A 13,743-nucleotide genomic window follows, 5' to 3' on the forward strand; every position below is an offset into this window, starting at 1 on the left:
GGCATTAGAAATAATATTTAAAAAAAGTTTGTTACTCCTTTTTTGTGATAGTACTGTTATTCTGTCGGAAGCCACATGAGCATGTCAGTTTGTGATTAGTATTTAAATAAGAAAAGGATCAGACCGTTGCTGTAAACATTGAAGAGCTCTGCTCTAAGCTTCACTGCTCCTCACAGGTTGAGCTATAAAATGGCTAAACACTGGTAGCTCAACATGATTTCAAATCACAACAAATGGGCTGGATACACGACATTTTTCATGTACAGGACCATGTGTAATGTGGTTTATCCATTTGTAACATAAATATGGGCCAGTTTTCCTTAAAAAGTCTACAAAGGCATCCCACGCTAAGGCAGATTAGCTCTCACATGCTTTGCCATAAATTAAACAAACTAAAATCTCTGAAAACTGGTTCACTATTTTCTGCATTTATCCATCTTGAAAAAGTTTTTGCATCCTTTTGCATACCCATGAATTCATTGTCAGTTAATGTTGCTTTTATTTTAAACACATTTAAATGACAGATTTTCCAACCATGAACAGCAGGAAGATGTTAAAGGACACACCAATGATAAGAAAGGGCACAAGATCTCAATCGATTATAAAAAAATTACCATTGCAGATTTTTCCTACACTCATTCTGTTATTATTACATTTCCCCAAAGATTTCTTTAAAATTGATTGTTGGCTTGGTTGACAGAGATTCAATTAATAGAAATTCTACTATATGTCCAATTACAAAGTTTCTCGAAATAAAACAGAAAATGTTATGAAAGCAGTTTTAGCATAAAATACTACTTTTATGTGAATAAGCACAAAATATTACTCTTTATGTAATTCTCACATAGGAAAAAAATCTAATCAATAAAATCTCCAATATGCCAATAGGGATGCTTCACAGCTTCTAGATTTCTACATTGAACCAATAATCTATCCAACTGATGAATGGTAAATATAAAATATCTAAATATGGCCTTGGAACCAGTAATTAACAAATGAATATTGTAAAAGATGAACTCTGGAATTTTACATGGGGAACATAACTGTACTATTTAAAATCAGATTTAAGTGAAGGGGGGGGAATCTACAGAGAATTTCTAATTTTTCTTCTGGAAAAAGTCACATTTATTTTAACAATGCTGTTGACATTCTTTCAGAAAATAAAGCAATCCTGTGCAAAGTTATGAAATCATTACACTCAAATTCAGATTGTCTATCCATACTTTCCATTAACAAATTCCCCAGCCTCTCCCATATCACCCTCTAAATTTCACCTTCAACTTCAGAACACTTTGCATTCATCTTACTAATTTTCTTGATATACTGGATCAAGTTTGGTTCGATGAAATCTTATTTAGTCTTTGCCACAGTTATCCTCCTTTAACAATACTCTTGTCTTTCTTTCATTTATCTTTTCAAATTTATTGCCAAGAATTTATCAAAAAATCAACAAAATTAGGTGCTACCATCTTGCCAAAAAGAGAGCTTTCCTATATATTAAGCTTCTTGCTGTGAATTGGAGTTATGCTCAATTTTATTTTCTAGCAATAAGAATCATTGCAGCAAATTACTGTGAATTTGATATTCTCTGATTATCTGCCCAACTCTGACAAGAATAACCAGGTAAAGCAATATGGTGCCAAAGCAGCCAACCCACAAATGGTTGTGTGCATATTATGACATAATGCATACAGTTTTGAAATTTGAGGATCATGTTTGTGGTTTTTGCTTGCTGTGATTAGTGTACAGAGATTTTTTTTCTTATAATGAATTGTAATACCACTGTTGAATTTACATGCTAATCAAAATAATTATGTTGCAAAAAAAAAAAAAAAAAAAAAAAAAAAAAATTCCCTAGTTGTAGAGAAAGTAGGAACATTCATTTAAAGAAGTTAAGTAGGAACACGCATTCAAAGAAGTTAATCTGTGAAATTCTCTCATTTTTTTAAAGTTAAAACATGTTAATGCGTTTCAAATTGCTCTGTGATACTGAGAATTCTAAAATTCCCTGATGTTTTCTAAGTTGAAACAGATTGTGGGAGAAAAAATTAAAGTTATGTATTTTGTTATGGATTTTTAATTGATGCACTTTTAATAATTTGTTGCTAGTTTATTGATTTCCACTGTTTTGTTACAGATTTTTTTAATATAATTTTTAGTGTTTCATTATGAACATTTCTGGCATTTTTAATTTTATTAATTTATTGGTGTCTTATGTAATTTTTAAGGAACCCCAATTTTTAAATATGGCTACTGTTTTTTGTATGTTAGATTGGTGAAACATTGGTCACCAACCACTGGTAACTTTACAGAAAGATTGGGCAGATAATTAGAGTACCAGAAATTCTTTCCAAAAAGTCACTTTTTATCAACTTTAAGCATAAAGCTGAGAACTTTTAAAGTGAAGAATCATGAATTCAGCATCATTAGTACAAGCACTGAACCAAACTGCACATTGCATTTAAGATTTTCTCTGGTGTCATCAAAGCAACAAACCATGGGAAAAAAAAAAAAAAAAATTAATAAAAGATGCTAATCAGATTGACAGAATATTTTTTCATTAAAATCACCAAAATTATTTTTTGTACTATATTTTATCACAAACTGATTCTATTAAAATAAGTTGAAGGTATCCACATAATGGTATCAAATTCCTTGATTTGTGTATTTTTAGATATATGTACAAATAAATACCCAAATAAAGTATAAAATGCAGTGTTCCCCACTAGCTATCAGCCCCACAGTTTTCCAGTTTCATAATGGAAATGAGTACAGCCAAAAAATTAAAAACTATGGAGACAGGAGTGTGTGAAAAGCAAGTAAGCAGCAAGACTATTGTGGCTATACAGTGGACATAAGTGAGAGTGTAGTACACAATATATGTTATTTGTGTGCAGACATGTGTTGGTTAGTTTGGTTTTAACCTTTTGATGGTAATCAATGAGCTCAACTCGCATTCGAGTTATGGACAACAGTGGGCACGAACGAAAAAAGCTTGTATTGCAAATCTTTAACTGAGAGATATCAGATGTATTTGGGAGGAAAGAATAACTTAATCTTGCAACAGCCAAAGGGTTAAATAGCCATGCAAACTTAGTGACTAGTGCAAGCACTGTGTCATGTTTTTTGTATTCTACAGCATAACTGAACAATTTGTATTAGCCCACAATAAATTTTTTCTGGTCTTTATCTAAAGCAGGCATTCTTAACCAGTGGTACACAAGAGAAGAAAAATAGGTGGTATGCAACTTTTTAACAAAGTATTTTTAACTATTAAATTCAAAAATTAAAACCCCCAACCAACCTGATTGAGTTTTTTCTCTAACACTCATAAATTTATGCGATCTGAGCTTTGTTCAAGAGTGGTGGTGGTAGTAGTACTTTGTAGTGGTCGTACTAAAGGTTTTCAATTTTTGTTTAGATGGTATGTGTTAGTCAAAAATTTGAGAATCACTGATCTAAAGGATAACATGAGCTTATTAAGGCATGCTAAAGTGGATTACTAGGAAAATTTGGAGTCTGGGGGGGGGGAAGGAAAGGAGAAGAGAAAAAAGAAAACATTTATTACCCCCCCCCACAAAAAAAAAGAAAACAGCAGGTATGTTGATGAATGTGCATGGCAAAGATCACTGCAAGATGGTCAAGAAAATTATGACACAAACAGAATCACGGATTATTGGCAATTTGAGAACTTCATTGCTAAAAATCTAAATATCATGGCAAAAGCATGCCTTACAGATGAAGCATGGCTGATATCCTGATGATGCCACTTCAAAAGAACTTTGGTCTAGATTTTTTGATTTGCCATCCCAATTTTTTCCAGTGTTGAAACTGCTGAAAGGTTAAGCACACGATAACAAACCATGCAGTATCACAACACAGGAAGAAAGCAACCAGAATGAAATCAGTTTTTTAGCTATCTAGCAATCACTAGTACCCTTGTAAATGTGTGTGCACACCAATGGAGATCACTTTTGACATGTCATGTCATGTAATCATTACAATCCATATGCTTTAGCTAATCCACCTACAATTTAAATTCTAGATACTGGCTTTTTTACAATATGTTAAAATTGGAACCAAAAGTGAATGGATTATATTGCACAGCATCCAGGTATTTATCATTTTTCTAATAATTATTAAAAATATCATATATTATTTTATCAACATTAATAATTACTATACACTTGATTTCTTATGCACTGAAAAGTAACTTACCATACATGAAGCAGTTTCATTTTCTTCAACTATCCTTTTTATGGTTTGCCCTCCAGATTTTCCAAAACAGGATCTAATTACATAAAATATGAATATACAATTCAAAGAACTATACATAGCAAAAAGGTTACAAATTCAATATACTTACATTAAAGATAACAATTATCAAATATACTCATGACATTACTTTTTGCTTGCAAATAAATTTTGCAACATTACATTAAAATTCTTTTAATTTTAAATTTAAAAAGAAATTTCAATACTTGCAGGTTTTTCACATCTTATTTCTTTTTGGTTCAAGTTCTGAAATGTAACAATTTTTTTTTTTTTTTTTTTTTTTTTTTTTTTTATAACCGACTGCCTTAATTTATGATTATAAAGAATGTTCCAATGAAAACAGCAAGCTACTGAAGTTCAGTATACTTTGATAAGACTTTGATCAAAAACAGTTATTGTACGGAAGGGTTAGATATACTTCGCACAAAAAATTACAGTCAGAAAAACAATTACCTACAGAATTAAATTAATTACATTAAAAGGATTTAAAATAAATTAACATCTGTCCAAATGTCAATGCTAACAGCAATAGCATGAATGAAAGTTATTCTTTAAATTCCGAACTTAATTCATCCGTAGGTATGCAATGATTGTGTCTTTGCGATTACTTTTTTTATAGATACTACAAAAGGCTGCCAACGACGTAGCAGTAAAATCGTTAAATACTGATAGTTTGAAGTGGGTTCAAATCCTGACGAATGGATTGCCTGCATACCAGTTTTCGCGAATTTTTGCTGCCCATGTTTAATGTGAATATGAGCCAATTTCAATTGGCTTTTCATGATGCGGTGACTATGAGTCCTTGCTCGGGCTGTATTTAATTTGGCTTGTTAGATTATTAAGCACGTGAAGGTGATCTGCCTAAGGGGAGGTATGCTTTCGTGACAGATTTTCTAAGGGAAACAATCTTGCACTACAAAATGTTGAAACCATAAAAACGCCCATGCAATCAGCCTGTTCACGGAGGTTTGAATACAGGTCAAACTACCAATATGTTAAGAGAAGCAATTTCAAGAATGTTTAATTATTTTATTTAGTTTGCCATAAGCTAAATAAAATAATTAAACATTCTTGAAACCGCTTCACATTACTGAAATGGCAATAACTTCGAATTATACTATGCTACCACTTTTCCTCTAATATGAAATTTTGAGCTTTTCCGTTATCGGACAGCCCACCAGCGACTGAGCGGAGTCTAACAGAACAACTAGTGGTTCTGTCCAGGGTTCGAATCCCGGCAAACGGGCTGGCTGCCAGGATGATATTCTTAGTTTTCCATTTGTGTAACATGTATTCAAGCCAATTTCCGTTAGGCAGTCCTCCAACGGCATTCTTCACCTTAGGCAAATAACCATCGAGTACTTTGCCACAATCAAATAAAACATTATCCATAACATGTAAATATTTTTCGGTTGAAAAGTGCATGTGCCAAAGTTGGCCGCCGTTGAATGAAATATGTTGTTTATTTTTTCCTTTGTTTTTTATAACAACAATGTTCTTGTTTTCAGAATCTGAATTATCAATAAAATACTTTTAATAATATGCGATTCTATTTTGTTTTTTGTTTACTGAAAAATTAATTTAAGTGACAAATTTCTTAAGTTTAGAAAAATTTTCGATTTTCGAAACGAATTGCTGTCAAAAGCGCATCTTCTCGTTGCTGCATATATTTATTTAAAGAAAACTGCTTGGCGCGTGTGCTTTTATATTTGAAAAGATCCAGAGAATTTTCAACAGGGAAATAAAGTTATTAATTTTATTGAAGTTTGTGGATTCTTTGTGTTTTGAGGTAAAAGTCAAACCATCAGATATGTGATAACCTTAAAATAAGGGTATATATAATCAGGATTTTGTGGCCAGACATTCTCAGCGAAATATATTAAAAAAAATTATCTATGTAGAATTAATGTATATTCCGCTTAGTATTTGAATTTACCAATGTTATTACACATCAGTTTATCAGTGTAAGTTATATCGAGATTTAGTTGTGTTCGATATAAGAATTTTATTTTGTTTATATAAATCCAATTCGTTTAACCCGTTCATGACCAAGGTTGCGTGGACGCGACGCAGCGATTCCACTCTTATCAGCCCAGCGTCGCTTCCACGCGAAGAGCTCCGATTGATATGGAGAGACCAGCGTCGCGTATGCGTAATCGGAACGTTTTATTTGAATTTTTAAATGCTACTAGATGGCGTTAAACGGCAACGGTTTTCACAACGGTCGACTCATATGGTATTTGACCTTCATGAACGGGCATTGGTTTCTGTTCTATGCTTCTGTATTTGATATATTTATTGATGTAAACAAAGTGAGAATCACGGCTCTTTAAAGGGCTGGGATTTATTGCTCGCTGTGTTTATATTTTGACAGATTGTGGAAATTTATGGAACGTTTATTAGTTGAAATGTTGGAGTAGAATTGCGTTTGTCTTTTGACGTTTGACAGAGCGAGATTTCGAAATAGATGAATCAATCAAATAGTGAAATGGAAGAAAGAATTTCTTCTAGTTAATATAAACAAACTGGGAAACACGGGTGTTTGAAAGGGCACGTATGAGTTCAAGTGACTTGTTTATTGCTTTGTTTTTTTCAAGGAGAATATGGGGGAGTACATTCAACGGATTAGCAACGGGTAAGAGTAAAATATTTATGTTCGGTTTTGGCGCCTTTTTTTTTTTATGTGTGTGTTTCGTAGAAGTTTAGGGATATGTGATCGGAAAATTCAGTGAATTTATTTGCATTTAATGACAAAAAGAAAAAAGTGCTGATGTTATCAACTATACATGACGGCGTTATTGTGCCAATTGGTAAAAAAGACCGAAAGACTGGAAAGGACATTTTGAAGCCACTCTGCGTTGTGGAGTATAATCACAATATGGGGGGTGTTGACATTGGCGGTTCTATTATTCATCACTATCCAGCATTTAGAAAAACCGTAAAATGGTATAAAAAGCTGTTTTTTGGTTTGTTAGATATGGTATTTCTAAATGCAAATGTAATATATTCGAAGGTAAAAGGCGAGAAAATATCTGCTTTGGAATTCAGATCCAGAGTTATTCATCAAATAATAGGAAAATTCGCTAAACCAAGGAGCTCAAAAACTTGTTCAAAATTACCGGGCATTCAACCATTTCGTCTAACTGGTAGACATTTTCCAAAAATTTATATTGATGGGAAAGGAAATAAAAGTAGAAGAAGATGTGTCGTATGTGCTAAAAAAAATCTAAAACAAACATCATATTATGAGTGCAAAATATGCAATGTTGGACTCTGTGTGGATCCTTGTTTTGAACTATATCACACACAGCAGAATTTTTAAATTTCGATTTTATTCAGAATATATTATTATTCTTAATTTCCTCTTTTTTTATTTTGTGTTTGTAATATTTGCAGCTTTGTTTTATTGTGTATAGTATTTGTTTTCATGTGCATAGTAATAATTTTAGTTTTTTGCATATTTCATTCATTTGTATTAACGTTATATTTTTTATTTTAATACATATTAAATCGAAGTATAGTATATATATAATTTATAAATTTGGAGTCTTTTTATTAAAATGCTGATTTTATACGAATTTTTTTGTAAACTTAGGCTTAACTGCTTAAAATGCGCGGGCCGGTACTGACGCTCCGTTTCAGAGCGTTCGTTCCCGTGACTGAGTTTTATTTCCGGCACGCTGGTCCTCAAGGGGTTAATAATATTATATTTATAAAATACTATTTATTAGGTTTCCAAATCTGACAAACCCAATCAATGGCCTCCTGGCTAAGATTTCTGACTACCGCTAATTCGATTCATATTCGAACCCAAACAAATGAACTGGTTGCATGGTTGGGTTTTGTGATTTCCCCTATGTGTAACATGAACACGAGTACATTTTACTTAGAAAGTCGTCCATGGAGACATCCATTTACTTTCAGCTGATAGATCTCATTTCCTACGCCATACTCAAATAATCTAAAAATTTTTTAAAAAGACTAACAGATGCATATAACACAATAAAATTAAGTAAATGAATATAACAAAACAGGAGTAAATGTATATAACGAAAAAAAATGAGTTAAAAACAAATTTTTAATCATTTTTTATACAGTAGTTTTTAAATTGCTTTGTTTTCAAATTTTATTTCATTTCTATGTATGTACTAATATACAGTTTATATGTGCGAAAGTGTGCTTGTTCAGCATATCCATATATATTAATTAAATTAATCTGATTTCAAAATGCATGCACTAACACGCTATTCTCATAACTTGAAAAACACTACACATAAAGGTACTGTCTGAGAAAAATATTTATAAAGAAAATTAAATTTTGTCTCCTTACTCGGTGCTGTTTTTTTCTTCTTTATTAAAATCAAATTAGTTTCTTTTTCATCTACATATGAAATACACCAAAATCTTGCTGTCAGACTAGAAATTCTTAAAAATATAAAACTCATTTTTTTCGAACAAAAGTTTCTGGGAAATTTCTCTAGGTCAGCAGGTAGTAACAGGAGCACTGAATGCTTTGTTTGAAATACCCAATGATGATTTCACCCCCAAAAATTCTTTTTTAATAATGCAGATGCGGTCCAAATGGCTTCTGAGAAGCGTTCGTATTTGAATAGCTAGAAGCTTGAGTTGGAAGACTTATTGTTCCCGAAGCAATCAGTCAGACAGCAACAAAATTTGTTATAGATATTTCTCTCCCTCTCTCTCTCTGTGTTCTTGAAATCCTGGAATGGGTGAAAGTTTATTTTGTTTTACATATATAAGAAAACTGCAGGTAAAGCAAAATAATTCCAGGCACCCATTGTATGTTAATCATTGTACACACCTCAACTCTTCGGTTGGATATTAAGAAAAGAAATTCTTATACTGCTTTTGTATTGCTTGTATAGTGAAAGATATGAAAAAATTAGCTTCATATGAAAAGTTTTCCTCTGATGAACGAATACAGCTCAAAACATATTTCTGTCTTCTGTATATCCACAAAACAACTTGAAATAGTACTGTACTCTTTTGTGTTGCATTACATTTTTATATTACTTCATGGTAAATTTTTCGATTTTGCTTTGTGTATATTATATTTATGAATACATGCCTGCAATTAATACTAAGAATACTATTGATAAAATTAATAATGAAAATACTGTTTAAGCTAAAAACCAATTTGATTCTTTTTTTCATTACAGTAGACTTCTGATTATCCATGGAGCGGATTAACCGCAAATGCCGCACAAAGGGTTTTTTTTTTTTTTTTTTTCACACAAGTGTAAAGCAAAGAAGATAAAAATGTTCACAAAACTGAGCGAAACGTTAAATATGCTAACACCGTGCTTATTTATGGCAAAAATATCCCAGATCTTCTTGGAACCTTCCCCTCTGATGAGTTAGTGATTTCTTACTCACCCTTGCACTGCCCTCTCTCTTCTTAATCTTACTGACATGTTCACTTCCTCCCGCTCACCATTGTTAGTTTAAGCCTGATAGTGTTTCCGAACTGGTCGGAGTTAATTTCTCATTTTTTATTGTGTTCAGTGCTTGTGCTTTTTGGTTTTGTGTTTTTTGTTACCGATTTAAAATGTCAGGAAAACGAAAGAAGGTTGTGTTGATGATTGCGCAAAAACTAGAATTAATTTCCAAAGTAGCAAACGGCGCTACAAGGAAACAAATGGAATTGGGTTAAGGAATTGCGGAAACAACACTGCATGACATTCTAAAGCAAAAAGACAAACTGGTGAACTTTGCATCAATGTCGGACAGAGCTTCCGCAATGAAAACGCAAAAAAAAACTATGAAGGCTAGACACGGCAATGACAGAGTGGTTAGCTCAAGTTCGAAAAGAGGGTACTCCTGTAAATGGTCCTATCATTCCGGTGAAGGCAAAAAACTTTTTTGAGTTGTTAGGCATGGAAGTAAATTTTGATGCGTCTTCTGGCTGGTTAACTCGTTTTAAGCAGCAACATGGAATTCGAGAAATTGGACTTCATGGGGAGAAACTTAGTGGTGACCAACAAGCAGCCGACGATTTCCACCACGAATTTGAAGAATTTGTTTTAAAAGAAGAGCTATCTTTTGAACAAATTTACAATGCCGACAAATCGGGATTTATGTGGAAATGTCTTCCCACTCGCACTTTAGCATTTGAAAGTGAAAGTAAAGCGGCGGGTCATAAAAGCAGCAAGGAAAGGATCACTATCATGTCTTGCAGTAACGCTACCGGTGGACATAAATTTAGACTTGTTGTCATTTGAAAGTCAAAAAAGCCGAGATCTTTCAAAGGCACAAGGATAGAAAACTTGATTACTTGATTACTTTAACAAAAAAAAAAAAAAAAAAAAAAAAAAAAAAAAAAAAAAAGAATGGATGAACCGAAACATTTTTCAAGAATGGTTCTAAAAATCTTTGTTCCTCAACTGCGTAAACATCTTAAATCAAGAAACCTGCCTGAAAAAGCTGTGCTATTGATCGACAATGCACCTTCTCACCCAGCAACAAGCGTGCTAAAGTCTTCTGAAGGACAAATGTTTGCAAAGTTTCTCCCACCAAACGTAACTGTGCTCATCCAACCCATGGACCAAGGAGTCATTGCAACAATGAAGAGAACATACCGAACCAAGCTGCTAATGACCAAAATTGAAGAATGTTATGATCTGAAAGAGTTTTGGAAACACTGCACAATCTTGGACAGTATCTATGATATTGCATCTGCATGGGACTCAGTGAAATCGTCGACCCTCATAAAATCATGGAGAAACCTCATACCTAATGTTGACGCCAACAACAGCCTAAACTCCTCTGAATTGTGAAGAAGAGAATGAAGATGTAGACACGCCCACGGCAACTCTTGCCGATATGGTGAAAACAGTTCCGGCAGGTGAGAACGTTGATGCTGAAAACATTAACGAGTGGTTGGAGTGTGACATCAACGAACCTGGCTTCAAACGCTTGACAGATGACGAAATTGTAAAGAAAGCAAGGGGGGAGACCGAGAATGTAGGAAAGTGAAGTGAAGGAAGAAGAGCCCACTGGTGCAGATGCGGAAGACTCACGAAGCAGCTTTGCAAGAAGTCGACGGACTGCTGAGCTATTTGGAAGAACAAGATGACGTGGAGTTTGCTGAGAAACTTATGCTACGAAAAATGCAATCTCGAAACAAGAGAAAATGCTTCCAAAGCAAGAACCAAACACAAATGACTGATTTCTTCAAAAAGGTGTAGTTCTTCATTCTTTTGTAATTACATAATACATTACAGCATTAAAACAGTACATATGTATTAATTTTTCTGTGTATCCTTGATGCCTCTGGTAAGTATACAAAGCACTTTTCTGTTTTCATTAACAAAATGCATTTTAGGTCAGTTTTGTGTGATATACTAAAATATTAAGCGTTAATAAAACATTTCCTGCTGTTTATTTAACATTTTATTGTACATAAAACGATTTTTCAAAGTTGGAATAACTGTTTTCTCTTTTGCTATACCCGGTTCTAGCTTTTTTCGGATTATCCACGATTTTTGTTATCCGCGGCGGCCGCGCCACCCAATGCCGCGATAGATAATCGAGAGTGTACTGTATAGGGTAACATGAGCCAAACAGTTTTCGTTAGAAATATACAATAATGCTAATTTAAGACATCAGATAGAAAATATTTTATCGTCATCATCGGCTATGATAAAAAGTTTTTATGCTTAAGATTTTGGATTATGATAAAGCTCACAGGACCTATTTGTCTAAGGGAAAGGAAGTCTTCGTGGTAGATTTTTTTGAGGGAAACAAACTGTTAATTCACAATTGCACTTCTGAAAAACTCCTAAACCTCCCATGTAGCCGCTAGAATTGACCGTTGCTCACTATCTTACCGATTGGAGATTAGTTGGCTTTCTGAACTTACACAATATCTATCTCAATTTGGATATTTGCATAAAAAACAAGCAAAATAAATTGGCACATTGTAAATAGTATATTTTACTGAAAACAAACTTTTTTTGAAGAAGGAAAATTAATTGTAAGGAATAAGATGGATGCATTTAATTAAACGGCGGCCAATAATAGCGCTGATCATATGTTTTTGTATAGGAAATCCTTTTGTTCATTTTATTGTATAACGGAAAATATGCACAGATTATATTTTACAGTTTTTAAGGAGTCACGAGTTATCTGTTTTAAGAGACCACCTTCGTGGGTAATTTTCTAAATAAAATTGGCTTGAATTCACGTTACACGTGGGGAAAATCATAAAGACACCAAGCAGCTAAACTGTTCGGTTGCCAACAACAAACTACCAACATCCAGCAATTATATTCACTCAACTATAGTGAATTTAAATTACTGTTTGTATATTATTAGTAGTATTAAAATAACGAAAATATTTATTCTAATAAAATTTTTTGTTTAAATATCCTCCCTAGTAATTTATTTTCTTTGGTTGGAGATTTGGTGTCAATAATTAATGCTATGTTCAAACAAGACATTTATTTAGAGCATTATGCTTCAAAAATGTATGCTGGGATTCCTAGGAAAAAAATATCGCCGGAAAATATATCTCCGAAAAAATATTTAATTATTCATATTCTTATGATTAATTATTAAATAACTAATAACTGTTAAAATTATTAAATGCAATGCTTACTTATACTTTACAAAATGTACAGCAACACTCTTTCTTTACAAAAATACCATACTGAATAAATTATATTGTAAGCTAATGAGTAACAACATTGCTTTCTTTAATTAAGATACAATAACACGCCGAACAAATATTAATTTGGAAGTCAAACAAAAAAAATTCGCATTATATTTTCAAATTTTCACAATCTAATTTTCATTATATCTTATCTCGTTCATTTGCGCTTTTGCAGCTGAGGATGATGGTTCAGTAAAACCATTGAAACTAGTCCTGTGGAAATTTGAAAATATAACGCTGATTTTTGTTGTTTGACTTCCAAATTAATTGCTTTGTTTGTTATTAATATGTCTCATCTTTCCTATTTCAGACAAAGTTTACTAGTGTATCTTGGACAGGAAAGAATTTTTAAATTGAGTCAATAAATTTATGATAAACTGAAAACAGTTTCAGGTTATAATTCCCTTTCTGAATATCTTGAATGTATATAAAAAAGTAAAATCCAAATTTAATTGTAATAAACAGAACATCCAAATGTTCCGTTTATTACTCTTAAAACTACGTAATAATTAGGGCAAAAAGAAATCATTTAAAATAATTATTATTTGCATGCAGTTGAAGAATATAGGAAAATGTTGACAGTTTTAAATATTTTTAATTAACGAGAAAAATACAGACAGAAAATCGGAAATAATACAAAATGTTTCAGCAATATCTCAGAAGGTATGAAAGAGATATTTGTCAGAATAAAATTTAGTGATAGCAGTTTAATCAGTCTGCACTGAAATTCAGATGATAACAGTGACATACAGATTTAGGTTACTTAGGTTAAAAATGCGTAATAATTAAAAATT

General features: G+C 32.5%; 1 protein-coding gene across 1 annotated transcript in view; it reads right to left on the bottom strand.

The window, feature by feature from the left end:
- Positions 1 to 13,743, bottom strand: part of LOC118204180 (splicing factor YJU2) — a 48,787-nt gene that overhangs the window by 7,536 nt on the left and 27,508 nt on the right. The window contains exon 6 of the mRNA XM_035376508.2: positions 4,219 to 4,291. Coding sequence (XP_035232399.1) covers positions 4,219 to 4,291 — 73 coding nt within the window. The remainder of the gene's footprint in view (positions 1 to 4,218; positions 4,292 to 13,743) is intronic.

This window comes from Stegodyphus dumicola, chromosome 4, assembly GCF_044657685.1.
Source record: "Stegodyphus dumicola isolate Sdum_Otavi_A_Nest chromosome 4, ASM4465768v1".
NCBI lineage: Eukaryota > Metazoa > Arthropoda > Arachnida > Araneae > Eresidae > Stegodyphus > Stegodyphus dumicola.